General features: G+C 50.2%; 1 protein-coding gene across 1 annotated transcript in view; it reads right to left on the bottom strand.

Annotated features, from left to right (window-relative positions):
* brsk2a (BR serine/threonine kinase 2a) overlaps positions 1–26500 on the bottom strand; it is a 160928-nt gene that overhangs the window by 19110 nt on the left and 115318 nt on the right. The window contains exons 5-12 of the mRNA XM_030365324.1: positions 25207–25323; positions 19091–19124; positions 18698–18766; positions 14206–14352; positions 7729–7760; positions 6497–6661; positions 3048–3145; positions 1314–1464 (exon numbers count right to left, since the gene is read on the bottom strand). Of these exons, the coding sequence (XP_030221184.1) occupies positions 1314–1464; positions 3048–3145; positions 6497–6661; positions 7729–7760; positions 14206–14352; positions 18698–18766; positions 19091–19124; positions 25207–25323 (813 nt within the window). The remainder of the gene's footprint in view (positions 1–1313; positions 1465–3047; positions 3146–6496; positions 6662–7728; positions 7761–14205; positions 14353–18697; positions 18767–19090; positions 19125–25206; positions 25324–26500) is intronic.

A 26500-nucleotide genomic window follows, 5' to 3' on the forward strand; every position in this document is an offset into this window, starting at 1 on the left:
ATTTCCACTCAACACATCATGGGTTGAGGTCCTGCTGACAACCTTCTGTTGTATTTGACAAACCAAACCTTAAAAGAATGGATTTACGTCAAAGGTGAGGGGGAGGTTGGTATCGTCAACGTATGTTGACATCTTCGAAACTCGAAGTTGACTTCCTACCACGACCAGATGACAGACGGACAGCCCCTTCTGAACAGCTCGGGACAGACAGACAGACGGACGGAGGAACAGACAGACAGACGGAAGGAGCCTAATGAAAGACTCATGACGATCTGTTGCTATGGTGATGTTGTTGTTTCCAAAGAATGGAATATAATATATGAACTGAAATGATCCGATGGGTTCGATCGGCTCAGTGGTTTCGTCATGAGGGAGGAGGGGTCAAAGATCACAACATGATGTCACACAAAGGGTGGTCATTGAGAGACCCTCCCACGAGACATCTGGCCGGCCGTCCATCCCCGCCAGGATCCACGTGAGCACAGGGTTAGCGGGCTATCCCCGCGCAGCAAGGCAGTTAGCGCTTAGGGAGCTAGCGCTTAGCGAGCTAGCGCTTAGCAAGCTAGCGGTTAGTGGAGATTGGAGGGGAGAGCGAGCGCTGGGCAGCAGAGGGGGGAAGGGGGGAGAAGAAGGCGGGAGAGGGGAGGAGGGAAGCGGGAGTACCTTTCCTCTCGGCTGCGTTTTGTAATGCCGTCAGGTATATCCAAGCTCTTACTGTACACTGATTTACTACAGCAAGACAGGAGACAACGTGAGGGGGGGTCAATCTCTACACAAACACACACACACACCGACCAGGCTCACACGCACACACACACACACACACACACACACACACATACAGAGATAAATGGAAACATAGATATACACAGACAGGGAGACTTACAGATACACACACGGATAGATGTGTGTGTGTGTGTGTGTGTGTGTGTGTGTGTGTGTGTGTGTGTGTGTGTGTGTGTTTGTGTGTGTGTGTGTGTGTGTGTGTGTGTGTGTGTGTGTGTGTGTGTGTGTGTTTGCATGTGCGAATGGGTGCGGCATACATCTGTCTTGTTTGTGTATCTGTGTGTATCTGTGTGTGTTGCATACCTCTGTCTTGTGTTTGTGTGTTGCGTACCTCTGGCCTGTGTGCTGGCGTGAGTGTGTGTGCGTCTGTGTGTGTGTATCTCTGTCTTGTCTTTGTGTTTCGTTTAGTGTGTGTGCATACATGCTTGTGCGTGCCTATGCGTGTGTGTGTCTACCTCTGTCATGTGTACGTGCGTTCATGCATCTTGTGTGTGTGTGTGTGTGTTTCCGCGTGTGTGTGTTTGTACCTCTGTCCGTGCTGGGTCATGTCGATGGCCCTCCGGGCGGGCACCGGGGACCCCCCGTCGGTCACGCTCAGCACCTCCATGCTCTTCCTCTCCGGCCGCCGCTTGCCGTGCCGGTTCAGCATGGGGGAGTCCACGCGCTTCTTAGGGGGGTCTGGCGGAGAGGAAAGGCGGCGCACTTCAGTTCACCACCGTGCCCTCGGCCGATGGACTAAATGGTGAAGGGACTGCGCTTATACAGCGCTTTTCTAACCAGCAGCACCTCAAGGCGCTCTACAATAGCGCCTCACATTCACCCATTCATGCACATTTTCACACACCGAGGTGCGTGTCAACCATGCAGGGCGACAGCCAGCTCGTCAGGAGCAGTAAGAGTGAGGGGTCTTGCTCTGGGACACCTCGACACTCTAGGAGGAGCCGGGGATCGAACTAGCAATCTTCTGGTTACCGGTCAACCCGCTCTACCTCCTGAGCCACATGCCACGCCTAGACCGTCTTCAACAGGGACTCTTTCATGACCTTTCATGATCAGCGCTAAGTCGCTGTTCTCTCCCTGAGACGTGAGAGCGCAGCGGACATGGGAACACGTGCTGAACAGGCCTCAGGTGAGGGGGCTCCAGGTAGGATTTAAGCTCCATTACTTGGGTGTAATTTGTTATAAAAGGCCATGGCTGTCCATCATCCATTAGCGAGTGAGACGTGGGCTGTAAGGATACTAGTTTCTAAACGATTGAGCCAGCCTCCTCATGAGACCATTAAGACCGACCAGGTGACCGCCCCCCGGGTCATATCCCACCTGATTGGTTCAGGGAATCCCTCTGGCTTGTCAATCACAGGTGTGTGAATGCAACACTTGTCAATGGCGGAGAAAAGGAGGGTGGGAGGGAAGAGAGAGGGAGGGAGGGAGGGAGGGAGTGAGTGAGGGAGGGAGAAATGTAGGGAGGGAGGGGGGGGGAGTAAGGGAGGGTGGGAGAAAGGGAGGGAGGGTAGGACAGAGGGAGGGAGGGAGGGAGGGGAGGAAGGTAGGGTGGGAGAAAGGAAGGGAGGGGAGGAGGGAAAAATATAGTGTGGGAGAGAGGGAGGGAGGGAAAGGGGGAGGGTGGGAGTGCGGGAGCAGAGAAGGAAGGGGGGGGGGCAGTTTTTACGGTTGTTGATTTTCCCCGTCCGGCTCTCTTCCTCTCCTTTCTGCTCTATCTTTACAACTCTGTAATGGTGCCCACAGCCGCCTCACATCGACGGTCTATAACAGAGGCCCTAACCTTTTACGAGGACCACATCCCCATTCAGTCCCACAGGCGCAGCATCACAGCCCACAGGGGATGGAATACCTCCGGAATGGGCCCGAGCTAAATATGTGTCTTTCTTATCGCCATCCTTTTATTGTGCCATGTAAAAATCTATTCCATACGCTTTTTTTTAAATCATTCCCCATAGCCCCTGTGAACCACACGCATACCCCTAAAGAAAGCCGGTCTGTGTTATACTTCAATGCATAAGTGAGTAGTAAAATGAATGTTTCCCGGCCAGCTCCCGGAGCACCAGGGTGAGGTCTACTGTGATTGGTCAGCTCCTGGGAGCCACAAGAGGGAGGTCAACTGTGATTGGTCAGCGCCTGGGAGCCACAAGAGGGAGGTTAACTGTGATTGGTCAGCGCCTGGGAGCCACAAGAGGGAGGTCAACTGTGATTGGTCAGCTCCTGGGAGCACCAGGGGGGAGGTCACAGCGGGCCGGTCTCACCGATCTCGTTCCTGGGCGGCAGGTTCTGGTCCTCCTGGCTCGGGTAGCGCTCCTTCCTGTCCAGGAGCAGGAAGTAGATCATCTTCTCCTGGTTGTCCCTGCACACGAGGAGAGAGAGGACCTGGTCAAAGGTGTCTGTTTACAGTCGAGATCTACTCCTGGTTTACGGTCCAGATCTACTCCTAGTTTAGGGTCCAGATCCACTACTGGTTCTCCATTCACACAAAGGAGAGAGAAACCTTGTTCATTGCCTGATGTATAGACTCCTTCTCTACATTTAGTATGCACTGTGTGCCTTTCTCTTGGTGATGCAGGTCCTGATTTAAAACAGTATCTGATTTAAACTAATTTAAAACGTGCAGCAGACGTGGAATATACCCATAGATGTATACATAAGACTTAACCCGTACAACCAGGTCATACCAGAGAGACGTCGACAATGCCGACCGCCAACGAGAATCTAGTTTAGCCGCCACGAGACGGAGAGCGAATCAGACGCTCAGGATGAGTCACATGGTGACGTGGTGAAGAGGCAGAGACGAACGACACCAACCATCCTCCACCCTACTTCCACCAAAGCCAGGCACCGAACCCGGGCCGCCCCAGGGTGCCCTCTCCATCGCCTTCTCCTTCCTCCCCCCTCTCCCTCTTCTCCCCCCAAACTAATCTGTGACCCCCCCCCCCCCCCCCCCCCCACTCCATTCTTTTGAAGCAGCACTCCAAACGCACGTTTTTAAAATTGCTTTTCTCCTCCTCACCTCCCATCCCTCTTTCTGCAACATCATTTGTGCGGTTTTAAATGTTTTAATGTGCCTTTTCAGGAATTTGGTGTTTTTTTTCCTTACTTTTGATTGCCTTTTGCCGAGTGTATTTGTGTGTCTAGACTAGAGACACATGTGCAAAGACACATACACACACACCAACGCACACACACGTGACTACACATGACACCATGACTAATCGCGTCTCCGCTTTGATAAACGTCTGTTTTTCTTTATAAAAAGCCCAACCTGCTCCCCCCTGTCCATGCAGGCTTCCTGCAGGCCGGCGGGCCGTGTGATCCACGGTCGCCCGCCCATCCTCTCATCCTGCCCTGAGCCCTCCATGCATCCATGCAGTTTGGAACAAAGCACCGAACGTTATGAGCTCCTGGTCCCCCCTCACGGTGACGCAGGAGAAACAGAGGAGCAGCAGAAACTAATATCTTTAGCCTCACAGGGAGAGCGCTTGTGTGTAGCGGTGGCCAGGGATTGGACGCCCTTATAAAGACAGATTGGACCACAGCGGGGGTGCGCGATGGGTGGGCCGAGACAAGAACCTGCGACCTCAGCAGAAAAACGGGGAAGCTGCGAAGGGCGAGAGACGGAAACGTGAACGTCCTGCATAATTATGGGATGTGTGTGTCCCCCAGAGCGAGGGGGAGACGGACACATAGGCAGGGCGCGTGTGTGTTTGCGTGTGTGTGTGTGTGTCTCTCTGTCTCTGCGTGCGTGTATATGTGCGTGTGCGTGTGCGTGCGTGTGCGTGTGTGTGTGTGTGTGTTTGTGTGAGCGTGCGTGCGTGCGTGTAAAAAAGAGATAAGTAAGTACCAAAGATAACATTGAATGATGAATACGGTTCTAAGGCGAGCTCTATATACTTGCACACCACCCAGCACATTTATACATACACACATGGCAACCAACACCCTGGAGGGATACTGACGGACATGGTAGGTGACAGCTTCAAAGTAACGGCACACCCTACTAATTCCCTTGAAACACACAAACACACACCCACACACACACACACACACAAACACACACACACACACACACACACACACACACTCCCCATCACTCTCCTCCTTCTCAACCCCCCCCCCCCCCCCCCGCCTCCATTTGATCTACAAACCATTGAATTAAGAGTTCCCTTTTTCTTCAGACCACTTTACATTCACTTTATAGTCACTTTATATTCCATATTAGCATCCAGCCATCTCTATCCTCCTTTGAATCGCCTTTCAATTACACTTACTTTGTACTCCATGGCTCTTTTATTTCCAGTCACACCGCCTGCGTGTTGAGTTCTGCCCCACGATCTCTTGTTTCCACTCCGGGCCCGTTCGCCCTCACACCAACCCCTCTCTCTCTCTCTCTCTCTCTCACCAACTCTTTGTTATTATTCTACAAGCATCCCTCACCTCGTCCTGACACTCCTACCTCCATCCCTGCCATCACTCTATTATTCCCCACCTGCCGGGAGCGATCACACAGAGACACGCACCACCCTACACAACGTGGCCCATCGCTTTCCTCCCAGATAGTTTTTCCCTTCACCCTTGTCTCCATGAATGACACCGAAACGCCACTTAATAAAATGTGACGACAGATATTCAATCACAACAGCTCGTAAAGCGCGTGCAGCTCCGCACACCTTATTAAAGCACTATACAAGAGGAACACCCCCCGCTCGCTGGTCCTTGTACGGGCCTTCCTGCTTTACAACCGGTCGCTGTAAGTGTATTAAACCGCCCCCAGTGGACGAACCCCTGTCACCTTTGTTTAGAAGGCTCTTACTTTTGGAGGAGACAACCTAACAACTGTTAGTGCTTGCCACTTGGTTTTATGAACATCCATACCGTACTGTCACTTTGGATAAAATCGTCTGCTAAATGCCCTAAATCTAAATGTAAATGGTTGACACTTGGGTCACAACATGTAGTCTGAGTGACGTTTCAGATAAGACACTTGGTTAGTACCATAGTTATAAGAGTGTAGCGTATAGTGTTAATAACTTCTATCTGTCCATCCTTCTATCTGTTAACATTTATTTTTAAAAGTACATGAAAATTGCTGCTACTCATTGTGTATATATATGGATATCTATTCCGTATTTATTGTTTGTACTTGTTCGATTGTTTAATGTCTTTTTAGTTTCTGCTGTCCCATGCTTTCTGCTGAGGCGCCGGAATGTCCCGCCTGGAGCAAATATTGAGAGGTTGATGTTACACATCAGACGAGTACTGTCTCTGAGATACACACAAACACACACACATCCAAACACACACACACACACACACACACACACACACACACACACACAGGGGCACACACACACACACACATGTGCATGAGTGTGTTCCTGTGTGTGTTCCAATGTGTGTTCCCGTGTGTTCCCGCTGTGTGTGTGTGTGTGTGTGTGTGTGTGTGTGTGTGTGTGTGTGTGTGTGTGTGTGTGTGTGTGTGTGTGTGTGTGTGTGTGTGGGAGTGTGTGTGTGTGTGTTTGTGAGTGTGTGCCCATGTGTGTGTCTGATCTAAAGCACGCTGAACTGTGAGGTTCCCTGGTTCTTGGTTCCCTCTCGCTGCCCTCCCGGCCCTGGCCCCTAAGATAAGACACCAACCCACCCACACCACACACACACACACACACACACACACACACACACACACAGGGCCCTGCCCACTCACTCGTCGGAGAGCAGGTCCTTGAGCAGCTTGTTCTTGTCCCTGAAGCAGCCCAGTGAGTGCATGCTGTCCAGGACGTCGGGGTCCACGTCGTCCGCCGACGGCAGGTTGCGGATCGCCACCCTCCGGGGCGCCGGCTGCTCCGGCTCCGGCTCGTTCTTGCCGCCGCTGGGAAGATGAAGACAGTCGGCGCGTGATGATCACATGGCCAAACATGAGCCCACACATGATCACATGGGCGAGCGTTATTCTGTGTTGCCACCGTTTCATCCGGATAGTTTCATAACCTAATTTGCATAGAGTACTTTATTAATACTGAGAGTGACTGACGATGACGTCAGTGACAGTTGGCTTTGAGCTCCTGGGCTCCTCGTGTATTCTTTGCGTTAAAGAGTGGCATCAGAGGGAGAGGGATAGTAAGAGAGGGAGGGGGAGAGAGAGGATGGAGGGAGAGAGAGGAAGGGAAAGAGAGAGAGAGAGAGAGAGAGAGAGAGAGAGAGAGAGAGAGAGAGAGAGAGAGAGAGAGAGAGAGAGAGAGAGAGAGAGAGAGAGAGAGAGAGCGAGAGAGATGGTAAGAGAGAGAGAGATGGTAAGAGAGAGAGAGAGAGAGAGAGAGAGAGAGAGAGAGAGAGAGAGAGAGAGAGAGAGAGAGAGAGAGAGAGAGAGAGAGATGGATAGAGAGAGAGAGAGAGCTTACCTCATGAGAGAGAGTAAGCAGGAGAAATAAGCGAGAAGCATGAGGAGGAAGAACGGAGGAGCAGAGAGCAACAGAGAAGATAAAGGGAGGGATGGTCTCTTTAGCTCCATAGGTGTAAGGGAAGTGGTCGACCCAGCCCCCTGTCCAACCCCCACGGTGCCCCGTTCAGCTGCTCCTGTCTCCCCCAGCTGTCTCCCCCAGCTCCCCGATCCCATCTCCCCGAGAACAGCAAGATCAAGAGAGAGAATGGTGCGAGAGAGAGAGAGAGAGAGAGAGAGAGAGAGAGAGAGAGAATAGCAAGATCAAGAGAGAGAATGGTGCGAGAGAGAGAGAGAGAGAGAGAGAGAGAGAGAGAGAGAGAGAGAGAGAGAGAGAGCGAGAGAGAGTGAGAGAGAATAGCGAGAGAGAGAGAGAGAGAGAGAGAGAGAGAGAGAGAGAGAGAGAGAGAGAGAGAGAGAGAGAGAGAGAGAGAGAGAGAGAGAGAGAGAGAGAGAGAGAGCGAGAGAACGAGAGAGCGATAAAATGGAAGAGTACTCACATATACCACGTGTGTTTCTGGATCTTCTCTAACTGTGGAAGACAGAGAGGTGAAACAAAGTCAGCACAGAGGCCTTTGTATTAGGTTTGTTTTGAATCAGCAAGACAGGAGAAATGTAAAAGATATGCAGTACACGTGTATTATTCATCGCCTTGTTCTCTGGTAACATGGAAATGTATGAATATGAAATGGACAATAAACAGCTCAAATATTATTTTCCTCAAACACAGGTCGGACCAGGGTGTTCAGAAGGATCATTCCTTCTTGTTCATCCATCTCCCTTCCTCTCTCTCCCTTTCTCCCTCTCTCTTACCTGTCCCTCTCTCCCTTTCTCCCTCTCTCCCCTCTCTCTCTCACTACGTAATGTCCAGCGTGTACTCCTTCATAGTGGGAATGTTTTGCTGATTTTAGACCATGCATCCAGAGTATATACAACTAAGACTAAATTTGCAATCATTCCATCGTCTTGTAATTTGCTTTTCTATTAAGGAAAAAAGGATGTCCAACACCACATCTTATACAATCTCATCATCTCGAACATAGAACCCAGCCGAGAGTCTCTGGGAGTGTTTGCACATAATGAAACCGGGTCACAAGTCACTTCTCACAGGTTTAATCCGAGTCTTACTTTCACAAGCGAAAAGGGAAGGAGAAAGGGATGGGGTTTCCCTACAAGAAAGTAGTTACAGACACACACTCACACACACACACACACATCCAGACACACACCACACTTACACACACATACCCATACACCCACACACCCAAACACACACACTCACCCCACACACACTAACCACACCCCCACACGCACACACACATACACACACCCTTACACACACACACATACACTAACACACACACAAACACACACACCCACACCCACACACACAGTTATAGTAGTCCACCATATGGATGAATGCGGTTCATTGAAAGACATTGTCCCTGGGATGGATGTGGTTGTAGCCATGGTATCAAATCAATCAATCTGTCAATTGAACAGCAGCAGGAACAGCTGGTCTCATTCACACCATGACCGCCTCGGAGGATGGATCCATCGGCCGAGTGTGTGCACGTGTGTGCGTGAGCATGCTTCTCTTGAAATGCGTCGGGCCACATGGCTGCCTATTTCGGCTGTGCTGCAGCAACCAATCATTTTCCCCACCCAATCATCCATCCATTAATTTATTCATTCATTCATTCATGCATCCATCCATGGCTTGTATGCATCTCTGTTGAATCGATCGAGCCACGTGGCCGCCTATTTCAGCTGTGACATAGACAGTCTTTTTCCGTCCAACTGTCCATCCTTCCATCCATCAATCCACCCATCTGTTCCGATTTACATCAGCACACACAGACAGACAGACAGACAGACAGACAGACAGACAGACAGACAGACAGACAGACAGACAGACAGACAGACAGACAGACAGACGGACAGACGGACGGACGGACGGACGGACGGACGGACGGACGGACGGACGGACGGACGGACAGACAGACAGACAGACAGACAGACAGACAGACAGACAGACAGACAGACAGACAGACAGACATACGGAGAGACAGACAGACAGACAGACAGACAGACAGACAGACAGACAGACAGACAGACATACGGAGAGACAGACAGACGGAGAGACAGAAAGACAACCAGACACACACACAGACAGACACACAGACAGACACACACACAGACACACAGACACACACACACACACAGACACAGACAGACAATAACCTTCTCTAGTCTAATTCTGCGGCAGCTCTTGCCCCAGGGAGCCGGTCTGTCACGATGGACTCTGGGTCATCCAGCAGAAACAGGCCAGCAGTGTCCTGGTTGGCCGGAGACGTTCATGTGTATCCTGCTGGCTGAGATGTCCGGAGCACTGGAGCCTCCAGGGCTCTAAGCCCCCAGACAGGAAATTAAGGACAGGAATCACCTAGCTCAGCCCACCCTAAACCTGCCTTAAGCCCGCCTTAGGACCAGGTACCCAGCTCTCGCACAAAACTCCACGCTAGTGTTCGCTGGGAAGCTGGAGTGAAAGATGGAGATGTGTGTGTGTGCGTGCAGGTTTGCTTGCGCCTATCTGTGTGTGTGTGTGCGTGCATGTTTAATTGTGCCTTTGTGTGTATGTGTGCATGCATGTACTCGATGTCGGTGTGTTTATACGTTTGCGCATACGAGTGTCAACTCACAAACGACGAGTTAAAGAATTGTTGTCCTTGCGTATGTGAGCGCGTGAACACACAAACACGGGCGCGCCTCCCTGCCAGAGTCTGTTGGATGGCCGTCAGAGGAGACAGACCAAACAGATTGAATCAACGCCGAACCTTGCCAGTGTCAAAAACGAAAAAAACAAAAAGAACCAGCCGACAAAGAGACTCATTAACAGTATGAGAGGACGGGCTGACCCCTGAGCGTGGCCAGGAGACAGGGCCAACAGCTAACCACGCTATCAGGTTGGCTCCGCTCTCTCTCCTACCACCCAAACGCAATCTGTTGAGAGAGATCTGTTGCTTCCTATATTTACCTTTAGGGGATTTTGACGCTTTTATCCGACAACCGTTCGTTCACACATTCACACACCGACGGCAGAGTCAACCACGCAGGGCGACAGCCAGCTCGTCAGGGAGCAGTTAGGGAGAGGCGTCTCGCTCAGGGACACCTCGACACTCCGGGGAGTCGGGGATCGAACCAGCAACCTTCCGGTTACCAGCCAACCCGCAGTACCTCCTGAGCCACCGTCGCCTGTGAGCCGTGTTGTGTTGGCTTCACTCCCCCGAGGGAGAGAAGAGCAACAAGAAGCAGAAAAAAAGAACAACGAGAAGGATAATAAATATGTTCTTCATGAAGAGTGAAGAGAGCAATATGGAAAGTTGCGACGGGAAATGGATATGGCTCCCTCGGAAGCATGGCCACTCTGGCAGCGATCTGCCCTTTCAAAGCACGCCATTCCCGACGTTCCTTCATCGGGATGAGATGAAGATCGCTCGGGAATGAGGTTAGCCCCGGGGCGGTTGTTGTCATGTTTTGTGATTGGACGTCGGCATGGGAACGCCAGGATAACGCTTAACCGAAGCGAGCGGGAGGGTTTGACATTCTGTGAGGTCAGAGACCCCCACGGCGCTACTCTCAGAACACCCCCGACGATTACAGCTGAGTGACCAATGGGGAAGGGGGGGAGAGAGCGAGAGAGAGAGAGAGAGAGAGAGAGAGAGAGAGAGAGAGAGAGAGAGAGAGAGAGAGAGAGAGAGAGAGAGAGAGAGAGAAAGAGAGAGAGAGAGAGAGAGAGAGAGAGAGAGAGAGAGAGCGAGAGAGAGAAAGAGAGAGAGAGAGAGAGAGAGAGAGAGAGAGAGAGAGAGAGAGAGAGAGAGAGAGAGAGAGAGCGAGAGAGAGAAAGAGAGAGAGAGAGAGAGAGAGAGAGAGAGAGAGAGAAAGAGAGAGAGAGAGAGAGAGAGAGAGAGAGAGAGAGAGAGCGAGAGAGAGAAAGAGAGAGAGAGAGAGAGAGAGAGAGAGAGAGAGAGAGAGAGAGAGCGAGAGAGAGAAAGAGAGAGAGAGAGAGAGAGAGAGAGAGAGAGAGAGAGAGAGAGAGAGAGAGAGAGAGAGAGAGAGAGAGAGAGAGAGAGAGAGAGAGAGAGAGAGAGAGAGAGAGAGAGAGAGACAGTGAGAAAGAGAGACATAGAGAGAGAGGGAGAGGGGGAGGAAGAGAGAGACAGAGGAAGGGGAGAGAGGGAGTAAGCAGGAGAAATAAGCGTGAAGCTAGAGGAGAAAGATGGAGTAGTAGAGAGCGAGAGAGGACAGAAAGGGAGGGATGGACTGACATCAAGAAAGGGAGAGAACGTGTAAGAGGGAGAAAGGAGACATGTGAGGGAGAGAGCGGGCAGGAGAGAGAGGAAGCATGGCGGGGAGAAGGAGGGAGGGAGCGGATCCCCATGGGAGGTGCGGAGCAGCAACAGAGTGGGTCGCTACACATATAAGGTCATGGGAGGCCACCCCCCAGGGTGCTGCGGCCCCCCTCCAGGGACTCCAGGGTGACCCCTCCTCCGCCAGACAGCCAGGAAACAAATCACTGATGCATTACACGCAGACCCTGAGACGAGGCGCGCTCCAAGGTCGCGGAGAAACACAACAACTACACGCTCCACAGAGCCCCGTTAACCGGCCAGCACCCTATCAAAGATTTAACATGTTTTGCCTATATGTATGTATGTATTTATGCATGTATGTATGTATGTCAATTATGGTGCCCATTGCACTCCTGATCCTCCCTGGAAAGACGGATCCCCAACTCTGTGTTCCTGCTCAAGATTTCTTCCTCGCTAATAACAGGAGTTTTTCTTGCCCTCTCTGGGGCTAGGGTCAGGGGGGTCATAAACATACGGCCTGTTTAGCCCTTTGAGACTGTACTGGTGATTAAGGGCTATGCAAATAAAATGTGATAGAATAAAATGTCATTGAATTCTGTTCACAACCGACACCACAGAGAGGTCTATCGCCAGGTACGTCTGCACACACAGAGTTCTGTTTCAGATGTGTTGGCGCAACGAAAAAGGATCAGAAAATAACACTTTAACAATCACTGCTCATGAATATCGAATGGAGAGCCTGAGACGTAAAAGCTTTATATAAAGTATACTAATCAGAGATGTAAAAAATAAAACTCCCTTGTCCTTTCTACCTCTTCTTATTCTTCTTATTTATATTCCTTGTTTTCTACCTGTGATAATGAAGTTGAGCCCGGTTAGGGTGACAGAGTTGGGGCCCATGCAGGCTTCATGATGGATGGCCACAGTGTTTGTTTGTATGTTTCCATCGGATGGATGCTTATGAATTCTAGGGCAGCATCCCTGGAGAAATGCTGAAATGCATGCGTAACTAACTCTAAGGCATTGTGGGTATTGAAAACGGTCGGATCAGGGGGCAGCAAGAATCCGATGAAGTACCATCGCTTTGAAATCCCCAAACAAATAAGAAGCATGGATGTACGCTATATAAATATATATACTGTATACTGCTGTCCACTTTGAAAGTATCGCCACATTTATCTCTGTCAGGTGTCCACTTTAATTATAACTTTTACATGAATAGGAATCCAACTATTCTTATCTAAGTCCCTGCTGCTTTGTCTGTCTGTCATTCCAGAAACCTTCCCACTATGACCATGTTGGGAACTGTTTGTAACTGTATGTTGTGATGAGTGTTGTGTTGTGTTGTGTTATGTTGTGCCCTGGTATGTTTAGCAGTTCAGAGCAAGAGTACAACAACAGCCAAGCATTAGAAGGAGTCTCTTCAACAAAATGACTGACATAGCGAATGTGTCTGAAGCACTAGAGAATAGCATACGCAAGTTTACGTCTTCTATTCTCTAGCGCTTCAGATGCATTCGCTACATCAGCCATTTTGTTTCAGCCACCTCTTCCATTGTTTTTATATTGTTTGTTTGTTTTATAACTAGAAAGTTGAATTGTACAGCACTTTGGTCAACTGTTGTCGTTTTTAAAGGGCTCTAAAATAAAATAAACTTCAAACTACAACTTGCCATTCTATCTAGCGCTTCAGCTTCATTCGCTATGTCTGACATTTTGTTTTAGCCACCTCTTCTGACAAGCCAGTGGCTCGCCGCCGTGGCGTTGATAATGGCCACTTTCAGTCAAGTGTGGCTCTTTGGCCGTCTCTCTAAAAATCCCTACTCCTAGCTTGATGTCCGTCTCAGAAAATAACACTTTTCCTCTTTTTCCAGAATCCGACAGAGCTCTGGGAACGATGCTCGGAGAAAACATAACAGCTATGTTCCTGCTGGTTTGACAAAATCAGATTTACTCATCACTGCATCGCGGATATGAAGCCATGGAGCCGGATGAATAAATAAATACTTGAACCCACATGGGAGGTGGTGTAAGGGCTCAGCAGACAAGGCACGTCGGGCCCTGGATTTTCTTATTATTTTTTATATAATAGAGAACAATAAACAAAAACCTGTGTTTTTCTCAGAATTAGAGTACAACATCGTTTCTGTCACTGCGCTTCTACTTATGCAAATAATAATGGAAATGGAGAATATAAATAAATAAGCAAAACTTGAACATAAAACTACAGTATGGGTGATAAAATATACAAATGTTAAATATGCAAAATATGCACACACACCCCAAAATGTACATACTCTATGGCGGCCCGGTGGTTTAGCCGCTAGTACAAGCTAACCAGAGCTAGCGCTAGCCATGTAGCGACCGCAGCTTCGATTCCCAACTGGGATCCCACGCTACAAGTCCTTCCCTGTCCTCTTCAACCCACGGTCATCTCCATTAAGGACTCCTGAACGCCAGTACGAACAAATACTTATAATAAACCGACAGAACCCCTTCCCGTCCTGTAGGGGGCGGCGTTGTACACTTCCTTCCTGATAACACTCTGACATTAGCATCGATTCTCAGTGGGTGTGTGTGGGTCGGAGGTGTGGCAGTACTCACGGTGAGCCTCTTGGTGGCGTCCACCTCGATCATGCCCCGCAGAAGGTTCTGGCAGTCGGGGGGGATGAAGTGGGGCATGTGGAAGACCCCCAGCTTCACCTTCTCCAGAAGGTTCCTCAGGTTGTCGTCGTCGAACGGCAGGGCCCCCTGGGGAGAGGGGGGGAAGAGGAAGAGGGGGGAGAGGAAATGATGGGGGAGGCGAGGTGGCAATGGAGGGGAGGTGAGGCGGGAGGGTGGGGGTGAATTAGGGAGGCATTCGACGGGTGTTAGGAGAGAGCAGATGATGTCGAGAGGGAGATAGAGAAGAAGAAGAAAGAAAGAAAAGAAAAAACTAGCATCAGCCAAAGTCCCCCGACCCGTTGACTCACTCAAGCATCGTCCACGTCAGACACGTCAACTCAGAACCTGAATGGTATTTTATTCATCTCATTGTGGGCCTTTGGGGACATCGCGGCATCCTGCTCCGGGATACCTCCAGGTATGGCTCAACACAATAGGCTTCAAACCCAAAACCACTGGAGTAGATAATCCTAGTCTGTCAACATGAATCGGAATCCACGTCTGATGAAATCACAAAATAAAAGTTGGATACGATGAATCACTTCATTGATACCAGAGGTGAAATGAAGGTTACGTTTCGGGAGAAAGTGAGGAGCAACCATCACATCTTCCCCAAGGTGTGGTTGTGATTGGCTGCGCTACACCACCTGCTTCGAGCTCGGCATTTTAACGATTTTGCCAACATCTTTCAAACATTTCCCCTAAATTGTAAATGGACTGCATTGATACAGCGCTGTTCTAACCAGTTGCAATATCGCCTAACATTCATTCACACACCGACGGTGGTGTCAGCCACGCAGGGCGACAGCCAGCTCGTCAGGAGAAGTCAGGGTGAGGTGTCTCGCTCAGGGACACCTCGACACTCGAGGTGTCGGCTGGTAACCTTCCGGTTTCCAGCCAACCCGCTCTACCTCCTGGTCCACTACAGCCCTTCGTCACTCCGGTCAGGACGGAGAGAGACCTCAGTGTCTCCGGGTGTCACGGAGTGTCTCCGGGTGCCGTGGCTCTGGGGAGGCTAGATAAATAGTAAACAGAGAACGGGTGTTTACCATGATTAGCCCGTCTGCTCTAATCCCCCTCTCTCTCCCCGGCGCTCCGTCATGTGACTCATTCATCAGAGCGCGCTGTCGCCACACAGATGTGGCGCCCTGATTAATGACAGCCTCTGCCCAGCACACATGACAGCAGGAAATGACAAGGAGAGAGAGAGAGAGTGGAGAAAGGGAGAGAGATGGAGAGCGGAAGGGAGGGAGAAACATGTAGAGAGAGAGAGAGAGAGAGAGAGAGAGAGAGAGAGAGAGAGAGAGAGAGAGAGAGAGAGAGAGAAAGAGAGAAAGAGAGAAAGAGAGTAAGAGAGTGAGAGGGAGAGAGAGAGAGAGAGAGAGAGAGAGAGAGAGAGAGAAAGAGAGAGAGAGAGAGAGAGAGAGAGAGAGAGAGAGAGAGAGAGAGAGAGAGAGAGAGAGAGAGAGAGAGAGTAAGAGAGTGAGAGGGAGAGAGAGAGAGAGAGAGGGAGAGAGAGTAAGAGTGATAGGGAGAGAGAAGGAGAGAGAGAGAGTAAGCGAGTCGGAGAGAGTGAGAGAGTCAGAGACAGAGTGAGAGAGAGAGAAAGAGAGAGAGAGAGTGGTTGAGAGGTACAGAGAAAGGTAGAAGTACTGAGAGAGAGAAGGAGAGAGGTAGAGAGGTAGAGAGAGAGAGAGAGAGAGAGAGAGAGAGAGAGAGAGAGAGAGAGAGAGAGAGAGAGAGAGAGAGAGAGAGAGAGAGAGAGAGAGAGAGAGAGAGAGAAAGAGATGGAGAGAGAGATGGAAACAGAGAGGAAGTGAGACAGAGAGAGAGGTAGAGCGAGAGGTAGAGAGAAAGTGATGAAGAGAGAGAGATGGAGAGAGAGGAAATGAGAGAAAGAGCTAGAGAGAGAGAGAGAGATAGAGAGAGATGGAGAGAGATGGAGAGAGGAAGGGAGACAGAGAGAAAGGAGAAGAGAGAGAAAAAGAGAAAGAGATGGATAGAGAGAGAGGATGTGAAAGAGATGTAGAGAGAGAGAAAGAGAGGCAGAGAGAGAGAAAAAGAGAGCGAGAGTAAGAGAGAGAGATGGAGAGAGAGAGAGATACAAAGAGAGAGAAACAGCAAGAAAGAGAGCGCAAGAGAGTCAGAGATAGTTAGAGGGGGAGAGAGGACAAGAAGGAGAGAGAGAGAGTGATCGAAAGACAGACTGAAGAGACAGATTTACAGAGAGTAAGATGGAGACATTGGGATAGACACAAAGAGAGAGTAAGACCGGGAGAAAGAGACAGAAAGTGAGAGAGAGATTCTCCAGATTCTCAACTTCTGGTTCGTGACCCATTAGTGGGTCGCAAGGGCCTTTTGAGTGAATTAATTGAAATAAGTAATGCTTCGATGTTCATTCATGTTTCAATAGCTTACTACTTCATTGAGTTTAGCCACCATTTCTGCAGCTTTCTTTCGGCTCAATAATTTCATGGAAACAGAACATGAAAGCAGAAAGTCGATGACTGCAATATAATGTAAATATATTTTAGATATTAGTGTTGGAAGTCCAGGACTCTGGAGTCCATGAGGCTAGACCAATGGAACCACTTCTCTAGACGGACTGTTGCTCAGAGAACTCGGGCGTTGGGATTGAGGACAGGAGCAGTGGGGGAGGGGGGCAGGCTTGTGTAACAGATGATGTGAGCGGAGGATAACTGCTGGGGAGAAGCAGTGCCGTCTCTCATCAGACAAATGGTGCTCTCCTGGCCAGACAGAGGCATGCTGGGAAAAACAAAGATTTTACAGTACTCGTTTTTGGCTTCTTCTATATTGCTTTGTTTTTACATTTTGGTTTGGGGGCGTGTGGGGGGATAAGAGAGAGACAATGGCAAACACATTTTTTGTTACTGCATTAACTCATGTAATTAATGATCCCTTATTGTGAAGTGTAACCCAGCCCACCTGAACAGATCCACCGCCAAATGAAGGCACACAAAACAAGCTTCTATCCTCAATGCTGCATTGTCTCTCTTTGTTCGGTCTGCTGAGATAAATGAGGCATGAAGGAGTGCATGTAGGGGTCAGAACACGGAGACAGCACCCGGTCCAGGGTTGCCCGGTAACTACATCATGTGACCGGGCACCAGCACTGAATACAGATGGCGGCATGTGCCTCAGAAGGTAGAGCGGGTTCGCTGCAGACTGGAAGGTTGCTAGTTCGATCCCCGGCTCCTCCTAGCCGAGTGGCGAGGTGTCCCTGAGCGAGACGCCAAACCCTGACTGCTCCTGACGGGCTGCATGGTTGACACCGCCGTCGGTGTGTGAAAGTGTGCATGAATGGGTGAATGTAAGTAAATACTGTAAATCTCTTTGAGTGGCCACTGGTTAGAAAAGCGCTGTATACATGCAGACCATTTCCCAGTTCCCATTTAGAGACCGGGAGGAGGGGTTGTGCAATATGCAAAGTGTTACAACCCCCACCCAGCTCCACAGCCTCTAACATTTGCTTCCCTCCAAAAATAAAACATGAATCAATTTCGACCCAAACATCCCGCCTTGAACACTTTTCAACTGCGCTACACAAACACCTTCGTCCACCCAGATCCATTTCCACTGCACTTCACTCCCAGATCATCATGTGGTGCCATGCTGTCTGTCTGTGCACTGAGGTATATGAGGCCTACTGCTGCTCTGCTGTGCTGTCTGCTCCTACGCTGGAAAATGCAGCACTGGCTGTGGACAAGGTGGGTGGACAGAGAGGCGTCTCTGTGGTCTGATCTTCTCCAGCTCAACCTTGAGGGTTGAGCTGGAGAAGTGGCTCTACGCCTGTCACCTCCTCACACCTGCTGCTTCCATCATCTGACCCACACACTCGTACACACACTTGAATACACACACACACACACACACTCACACACACACACACACACACGCTTTTGCAAACACGCACACACACATTCCCATGCACACACACACACACACAGTTGCTTACACACACATTCATACACATACAGTCACACACAAACTCACGTAAACGCAGACACACACCCACCCATACACACACACACACACACACACACACACACACACACACACACACACACACACACACACACACACACACACACAGACCTACAGTTGCATAAATGCACACTTACTCACATGAAACCACACACAATACGCAAACTCAAACACTCACACACAAACATACAAACACACACTGGCCTGCATACACACACCCACACATGCATACATACTTGCGAAAACGCACAGACATATGCACACACGAACACTCTGACACACACCCGCAGCAGTGTCAGACATAGAAGGCCACCAGCAGACGGCAGCCAGCCGTGTGGGAGCCACGTGTCTGGCCCAAGGGCACCTTGGTAGTCAGAGGCAGCAGCAGCCTGGCTGTGACCCCTGACCCCTGGAGGAGGAAACTCACCACAAGCAGGGCGAAGAGAATCACTCCACAGCTCCACACGTCGGCTCTCCTCCCATCGTACTTCTCTCCCTGCCAAGGACGAGCGAGACTCACGTTAGTTTGGGATGGGGGGAGGGAGGGAGAGAGAGAGAGAGAGAGAGAGAGAGAGAGAGAGAGAGAGAGAGAGAGAGAGAGAGAGAGAGAGACAGAGAGAGAGAGAGAGAGAGAGAGAGAGAGAGAGAGAGAGAGGGACAGGGAGACGGAGAGAGAGAGATTGACAGAGACAGACAGACAGACAGACAGACAGACAGACAGACAGACAGACAGACAGACAGACACAAAGAGAGAGCAAGAGAAAGAGGGAGAAACTAAGAGAGAGAGAAGAAAAGAGGAGAAAGGGTGACACACGCTCACCCTGATGACTTCTGGACAGGCATAATGTGGAGATCTGTTGGGGAGGAAAAGAGAACAGAGACAAAGACCGTTAGAGAGAGATGGATCATTGGAGAGAGAAACAGGGTGTAAGAGAAAGAGAGCGAGCGAGAGAAACATACATATGCACAATAAACACATGAAGGAAAGGTGCATTCGCTCGTAGTTGCATTTGAAAGCGATCCCAATATCTGTCAGGTGACAAGCCATAATTTTGCCATCATATCCGAGCAAATAATACAATAACACTTCCAACGTAATACAAATGTTCAAATCGCTATTTGAGAAGGGACGGGACAGATTGTAAACGAATGGTCCTCCAGGCCACTCCGTCAAGGGCACCGCGGCGTGACAGGCGGGGAATAGACCTACTAATCTTTACAGCACCTCAGCCTGACAGTCAATCCAATCCCTAGATTGACACATCAATATCACATCGAGATTCAGGAGCCTCTCTTTGAACGGTGGCAGCCTGTGCCGGGGCCTGGAAGAGAAGCAAGGTGCTCCCCAATCAGGAGCTTTTAATTCATGGACTTCCACTCATGCGACGGAGAGGTAGAGAGCGTAACGCTGGTTTTATTCAGTGATTGATAACCGCCCCCCCCCCCCCCCCCCCCCCCCCCCAAATTATAGCATCTGTGGACGAAGTTCAATGTTCAGCTACAAGAATCGTAGCGACGAGTAAAAGGAAATCCAGGCACACTGCAAACCGTGCTGACGGCCCGGTCCCCTCCAATCCCCCCCTGCCTCCCTGCTCGCTCCCGCCCCACTGAGTGGGGACTAATGGCAGGATATTGGCCCTAATGAGAGGCCTGTCTAGGGCTCTGTAAACACAGCGCGCTGGTTGTTGTCTTTGTCTCCACAGAGAACAGCAGCACCCACGGCTGTCAAAGAGACGGTCGCGGTGAATAAAGAAAACATAGCGTCTGTAGGGGAAGGGCAAGAACGGGAATCATCGCGTGCAAACGCGGTTTGAGCTGATTGCAGGTGTCAGAGCGGCTTTATGCAGATGAGGGGAAGAGCACAACAAGAAGAGGATTTGGGGAAGAGATGCTGCAATCCGACAGGCAACAGCATTACATGAACACACTTGAACCGAAAGGATGTTTGACCCTGCAGGGTAATGCTGGGGAATCATAGGGTGAAGGTCAATCCTGGTGAACTCAATCCGTCTCCTACCTTAAGGTTCAGGAACTGAAATCACTGTTTGCTATGCTTCATCAGTGAATGGCTGCTCCGTCTGCCTCTTCAGTCCTACCTATGGAACTAATCGTGTTGGAAGCACCAGTGTGGACTATATGAGCCCATGCTGGTCACACTTACTCAAGGCGATCTACAGTTTAATGAGACTCGTGTCCAAACATCTTATCTTCCTCGTTTGGCTTCAAACTTTCTCAAAAGAGAGCTGCTTTATAGCTCATTCACAGCACTTTCTTTGACACAGCACTTTTTTTGAGTGAATTGCTCAGTGATTTCTGTAAAAATGAGTTAATGACTAATTAGTTTATCGCTAAATGTGTGTTTTCTTTTTCGATTAATTGCAATTTACCTAAACAGGAAGCATGGGAACCGCGCAAAAATATCAGCATTGTTAAACCTCAACAATTAATTGAAAGCATTTTGCGTGTTGCAGCAAAATGTAGGACAATTATGGGCGACAATAATAAACCACAGTCGGTACAGGAGCAGCACTAAACTCCCACTGCTCTGTAATTACTAGAGGTACTCATTAAACTCTCAGATAGAACATCTAAATAATTTGTGGCCTGTAAAATATATCACTACATTATTTCAATCTGGCCTGGACGACGTACCAAGAGTAAATGGTGGCAACAGAGGAACGGAAGATGAATGAAAACGAATTAAAGGAGTCGAGGTGTGCCCACCCTTTCATGGGTGTCACCTTATTAATCTCTGATTGGCTGAAGCTCATCTCGCAACACGACACGACACCCATCAAACAGGTAGAAAGGGAGAAAGTCGCATAGATGCGATCAATAGTAACGACATGCTAGAAAATGGTGGACTTTTATCACGAAGACGCAACCAGCGACAAATAGCACCCCCGTTCTGCTGCCGCAGCGTTTGTGTGAAGGCATAAATTACGGCCGGACGCTGATGGAAGCTCAGGCAGCCTGAAAAACGACGATGGCGACCGTAGCATGACGGCTACGGGTTTGGAAAACCGTCAGCGAGAAGAGGAGGGTGTCTGCTTGTTAAAAAATAAATGTGTTTAAAAGACGGCGGTTTACGAGGTTTACGATGTGGAGATTTAAATGTCGACCGAGAGACAGAAACACCCGCACTGGGCTCATGTTCAACTTCTAGAAAAAAAAGAAGAAGTGCAGAAGTCACTTGGAATCCTGAAAACGCAGCGTCTGTCTCTCTGGTCTCTGTTCTGGTCTTTAGGAGACTGAACCCTGACCCCGATATGGACGAGAACGTTATCGATATGCGATGAACCACTTAACATGAGCATTCCTAACGTCTCACCTTAGGCCAAGAACAGACTTAGAAACTGCAGAGGTGTACACATGTTCACCTATTTATAGCAAAAGAGTAAAACGCACAGCGGGCGAGAGGAAATAACCTGGAGAGAGAGAGAGCGAGAGAGCGAGAGAGAGAGAGAGAGAGAAACTGAGAGTCTAGTGAATTTCAAATAGTTTGATAAATATGTAAAGTATGAATTGCACGTTGAGCAAGTGTGTACATATGCGTGTGCATGTGCATGTGCGTTTGCATGAGCGAGTGTGAGCGTACATGCGTGGGCATGAGCGAGTGTGATCTTGCGTGTGTATGTATTTGGGCACGTGCGCTGCAGGCGTGTGTGCTCTGCAGGGCTGAGAGTGTGGCCCTGGTGCCTGGGTCCTCCAGAGTAGGGGGGGGACACGGCCTTATCTGTCCCTGAAGAGAGTGTCATTACCCTGGAAAATGGAATACATTTGTGTCAGCGTCTCGCTTGCTCAGCGGGCTTCAGATAAATGTGTTTAATTAAAAACTGTCATATCTCCACTTAGAGACGAGAGAGCGAACCGAGGCCATCGATAACCAAAAGCATGCGGCTTACTTCTCTGTGTGGGGAGAGGAGATAGGGAAGGTGATGACGGACAGGCAAGGAGGCAGACAGGAAGGTGGTGACAGACAGGCAGGGAGACAGACAGGCTGGGAGACAGACAGGCAAGGAGGCAGACAGGCAGGGAGACGGACAGGAAGGTAGCCAGACAGGCAGGCAGGGAGACAGACAGGCAGGGAGACAGCTGAACAGGAAGACAGACAGGCTGGCAGGTAGGAAAATAATAAAGTAGATTGATAGACAGGTAGAAGAGTACAACCTGGGACAACAGAAATAATGAGCGATAATAGCACAATACGCTACACAACTGCGCTCTGTGTGTGTATGTGTGTGTGTGTGTGTGTGTGTGTGTGTGTGTGTGTGTGTGTGTGTGTGTGTGTGTGTGTGTGTGTGTGTGTGTGTGTGTGTGTGTGTATACGTGTGTGTCTGTGTCTGTGTCTGTGTGTGTGTGTGTGTGTGTGTCTGTGTGTGTGTGTGTGTGTGTGTGTGTGTGTGTGTGTGTGTGTGTGTGTGTGTGTTTGTGTCTCTGTGTGTGTGTGTGTGTGTGTGTGTGTGTGTGTGTGTGTGTGTGTGTGTGTGTGTGTGTGTGTGTGTGTGTGTGTGCGTGCGTGCGTGTGTGTGTGCGTGCGTGTGTCTGTCGACCAGTGAGTGGTCGCTATAAACACTCTGGCTACACGGCCACTGGGGACAGAGCAGATGCACCACAGCTGCGTCGGATGGCAGGGCTGTGATGTGGAACGAGGTCCAATAGGAACAGGACAACCTGTGCACACAGCAGTAACCCTCCACTCGGGGATCCTGCTCCAGAGATGAGCCACAGCAGCCATGGCTTGCTCACCACCGATGGCTTTTCACCCTTGTTTTGACCATCGCTGGACTGCCGGTCGCTGGAGGTGAGTCAAATGTGCCCCCAGTTGGACAGTGAATGAAATGGGTGGAAAGAGTGAGTGAGCGAAAGAGAGTGAGTGAGAGGGATAGAGAGAGAGGGAGAGGATAGAAAGAGACAGAGAGCGAGAGAGAATGACAGCATGAAAGAAAGAGGTAGGGCAAAAGAGAGAGAGAGAGCATGAGAGCGAGGGGATGAGCGGGTCACTAATGTACAAACCCGAGGACAAAATGTCCGGGGGGTCAGGGATCAACTAAGCCCCGCTCGGCCGCACGCACGCAAAAGGTGGTTTTGACTGGTGGTGACGTTTTAATCCAGGCAGGACGCGGCCTGAGCTGAGGACAGATGTTAGGATGGCGCCCGCAACACAGGACCCACACACCAGGAAGATCATCCCAGGAACACGAGTTATGACGTGCATCCGCCAGCTGTCGGTCAGCGATATCATATGGCCGTCATCATCGCTGTGCATAGATTAGTAAATAAAGTCAGCAAGGACTCTATTGATGAGTGATTCAGGGATCTTGCCAACACTAGCAGGACCCTACCGCCTTAACAAGGTTAATCTTGTCCTGTTTATGAGTGCTGCACTCAGACGAGCCTCGTCACACATCGACGGCCGTGTGCTGCTCACGCAAGGAACACGCCCGTAGCTGGCTAGGAGGTCTCACAGTCGTCCGTCCGTCCGTCCGTCCGCCCCCCCCCCCCCCGGACCTCACTTTATTTAAAACCCTAGCTACGACCTTGGCTAGGATCACTGCTCTGATTTCCTGCCTGCCAGAGAATCTAGTTCAAAACATCAGAAATACTTTGTAAAGCATTAAAGGGGATAGGACCGGAATACCTCTCTGATCTGTGTGTGTGTTCCCAGGGTTCCAGACCACCTCAGATCCAACAAACTTCCAGAACAGGTGAGGTCTGCCTCAACACACAAATCTTCAAATCAGGGCTCAAAACATTGTTTTACCTGAGCTTTTATTAAAAACGGCCAGCCTTACATGGGTTCTCTTTCCGTCTTGTTTGTGTACTTATTTCATCCATTTTATCCGTACACCATTATGAAAAAAAAAGAAGGAATTATCTTTTCATGATTCTCCTTTTCATGTTTCTACATTTTTCTTTTGTGAGGCACCATGAATGGCGCTGTATAAATAAACCTGCCTCGTGCTCCTCAGACCCCAGACGCAGCCTGTAATTCACAGGCGACCGCCTGCTTGCTGTGTGCCTGTTCTCTCTCTCTGTGACACCTCCAGGCCTTCCTCTACCTGGAGGCTTTGTGCTTTATGACCCCACACGGGAGAGCCGGAGACCCATCACTGCCTGGTCTCGCATCTGCTGCTCGGCTCCCATCTGTACTCCTATAAATATACGTACATATATTCATATCTGGATCGTTTTTTCAGAAAAGAGGATAAAAACAGAGACTCGAAGCCAATGCAAACGGATTCTACAACAGCTGTGATGCAGCACTGTGATGCAGACTGCAGGTTAAATTACCGTTCTGCTATATAATAAGGAGGGGCTTTCCCCCCTGTAGGGCTGTTCCCACGGATAGGCTGCCCCCCCCCCCGTGTGGGACTGTCCCCCTGTGAGACTGTAACCCCCCATGGGGTGATCCCCTGACTGTCCCCACAGTGAGGCTGTGTCCCATGAGGCCCTCCCCCCTGTGAGGCGGCCCCCCTCGTGGGTCTCTCCCCCCCTTGTGGGTCTCTCCCTCCTATGAGGCTGTCCCTGGTGGTAGTCTGTCCCCCCCTCCTCATGGAGCAATGTGGGGGGGACGGTGGCCGGCCTACCCCAGCTGGAGGATGGAGAGGATCAGAACAGCTCAGAGAGAGGGTAGTAACCTCGAGTCTGCTCTATACACACGCACACACACACACACACACACACACACACACACACACACACACACACTCTGGAACTCCGCCGTCTCTACTTAACTCTGCCACCTGGTGTATGCCCGCCCACACACCTCATCAAATCTGTAACCTTCAACCAAATAAAAAACCGCTGTCGTCATCAAAAAAAAAGTTTACACCATTCCAGCCTCCACCTTCAGTTGAAAATACGACTCAGAGGCAAGGCGGGCATAGTCGAAGCAGACCAGGCCTGTGATTGGCCGACGTGCGTGTCCCTTACCCACAGCTGGTCTCCAATAGGCTGTCTCCGACCTGCAGGGAAGCCATGCCGAAGTCCGCTATCCTGATATTGTTCTTCTCATCCAGCAGGAGGTTCTCCGGCTTCAGGTCGCGGTGGCTGGGGGGGGAAGCAGAGGTGGAACCTTTTTTAAGGGTGAATAATTGCATTTGGGGGTACTACTAGAATAGGGTTACACCCTTATTATTCTTAAAGTGTCTCAAACAAAACCAATTTCAGCGTCTTTAAAATAGTTCGTTTTTGTATCGGGTCGCTTTATGGCCCCCCTCCCGAGTAGCCCATTCGGCTGTGATTGGTTAGCTCGCCCATTCACTCGGGACTGGTCGAACGTTTTGTGTGTAAGTCGCCAAATTCCCCCCCCCCCCCGAGAAGTTGCAAACATTGCGTGTTGTAGCCGGGAGGCACGACTTCTGCACTTCAGCACCGCCCACTACTAAAGTTTGAGCGCAAACAGGCTACTTCACACACTTATTGAGGTCCCCGTTCCCCGTGGGCACAAATACCCTTCCCTGGCTCGGAATTAGATTTGTCTAGCTTGGCAGACATAAAACATGTATACACACGTCATAAAAAAGTCTAAAGTAAAGGGAAAAGTCGAAAAAGCATGATAGCACCCATTTAACTGGACGGGACGGGGGGTCCGGACAGACACGTTAAAAGAGGTGCACTTGTGGTTTGTCAGCGGAAGGCACGGCAGGAGGGAGGGGTGTGAGCCACGGCGAGTGGTGAGGCAAACACAAGTGTTGCAGGAAGACGCTTTGTAATCGTTTTCTGTGGGTTACAATTTGCACACAAACGTTCTTGGACTATTTTTTAGTAACCGATAACCAACCCCCCCCGCACCTCTACTATGATCACCTCCACCACCTACACAACCACTACCCCCACCACGAACATAACCACCTCCAACACCTCCACCTCCACCACCACTACCCCCACCTTGATCACAACCACCTCCACCTCACAACCACTACCCCCACCTTGATCACAACCACCTCCACCACCACTACCCCCACCTTGATCACAACCACCTCCACCTCTTCCACCATGATCTTCTCCACCATGATCACCTCTACCATCTCCCCCACCATGATAACAACCCCCTCCACCACCTCCACTCCTTCACAGGCTCTGTTCTGTGAGCAGACGCGGCTGAGGGCCCCCGCTGTGACGAGCCAAGATGGCCCCCCACTGTCTCCACTTACCCCGAACCCCCCCGTTCCCCCGGCCAGCAGCAGACGGCTGGTCAGTCCATGAAGGTTATTCACAGGAGCAG

The sequence above is a fragment of the Gadus morhua genome, chromosome 9 (assembly GCF_902167405.1).
Source record: "Gadus morhua chromosome 9, gadMor3.0, whole genome shotgun sequence".
Lineage (NCBI taxonomy): Eukaryota > Metazoa > Chordata > Actinopteri > Gadiformes > Gadidae > Gadus > Gadus morhua.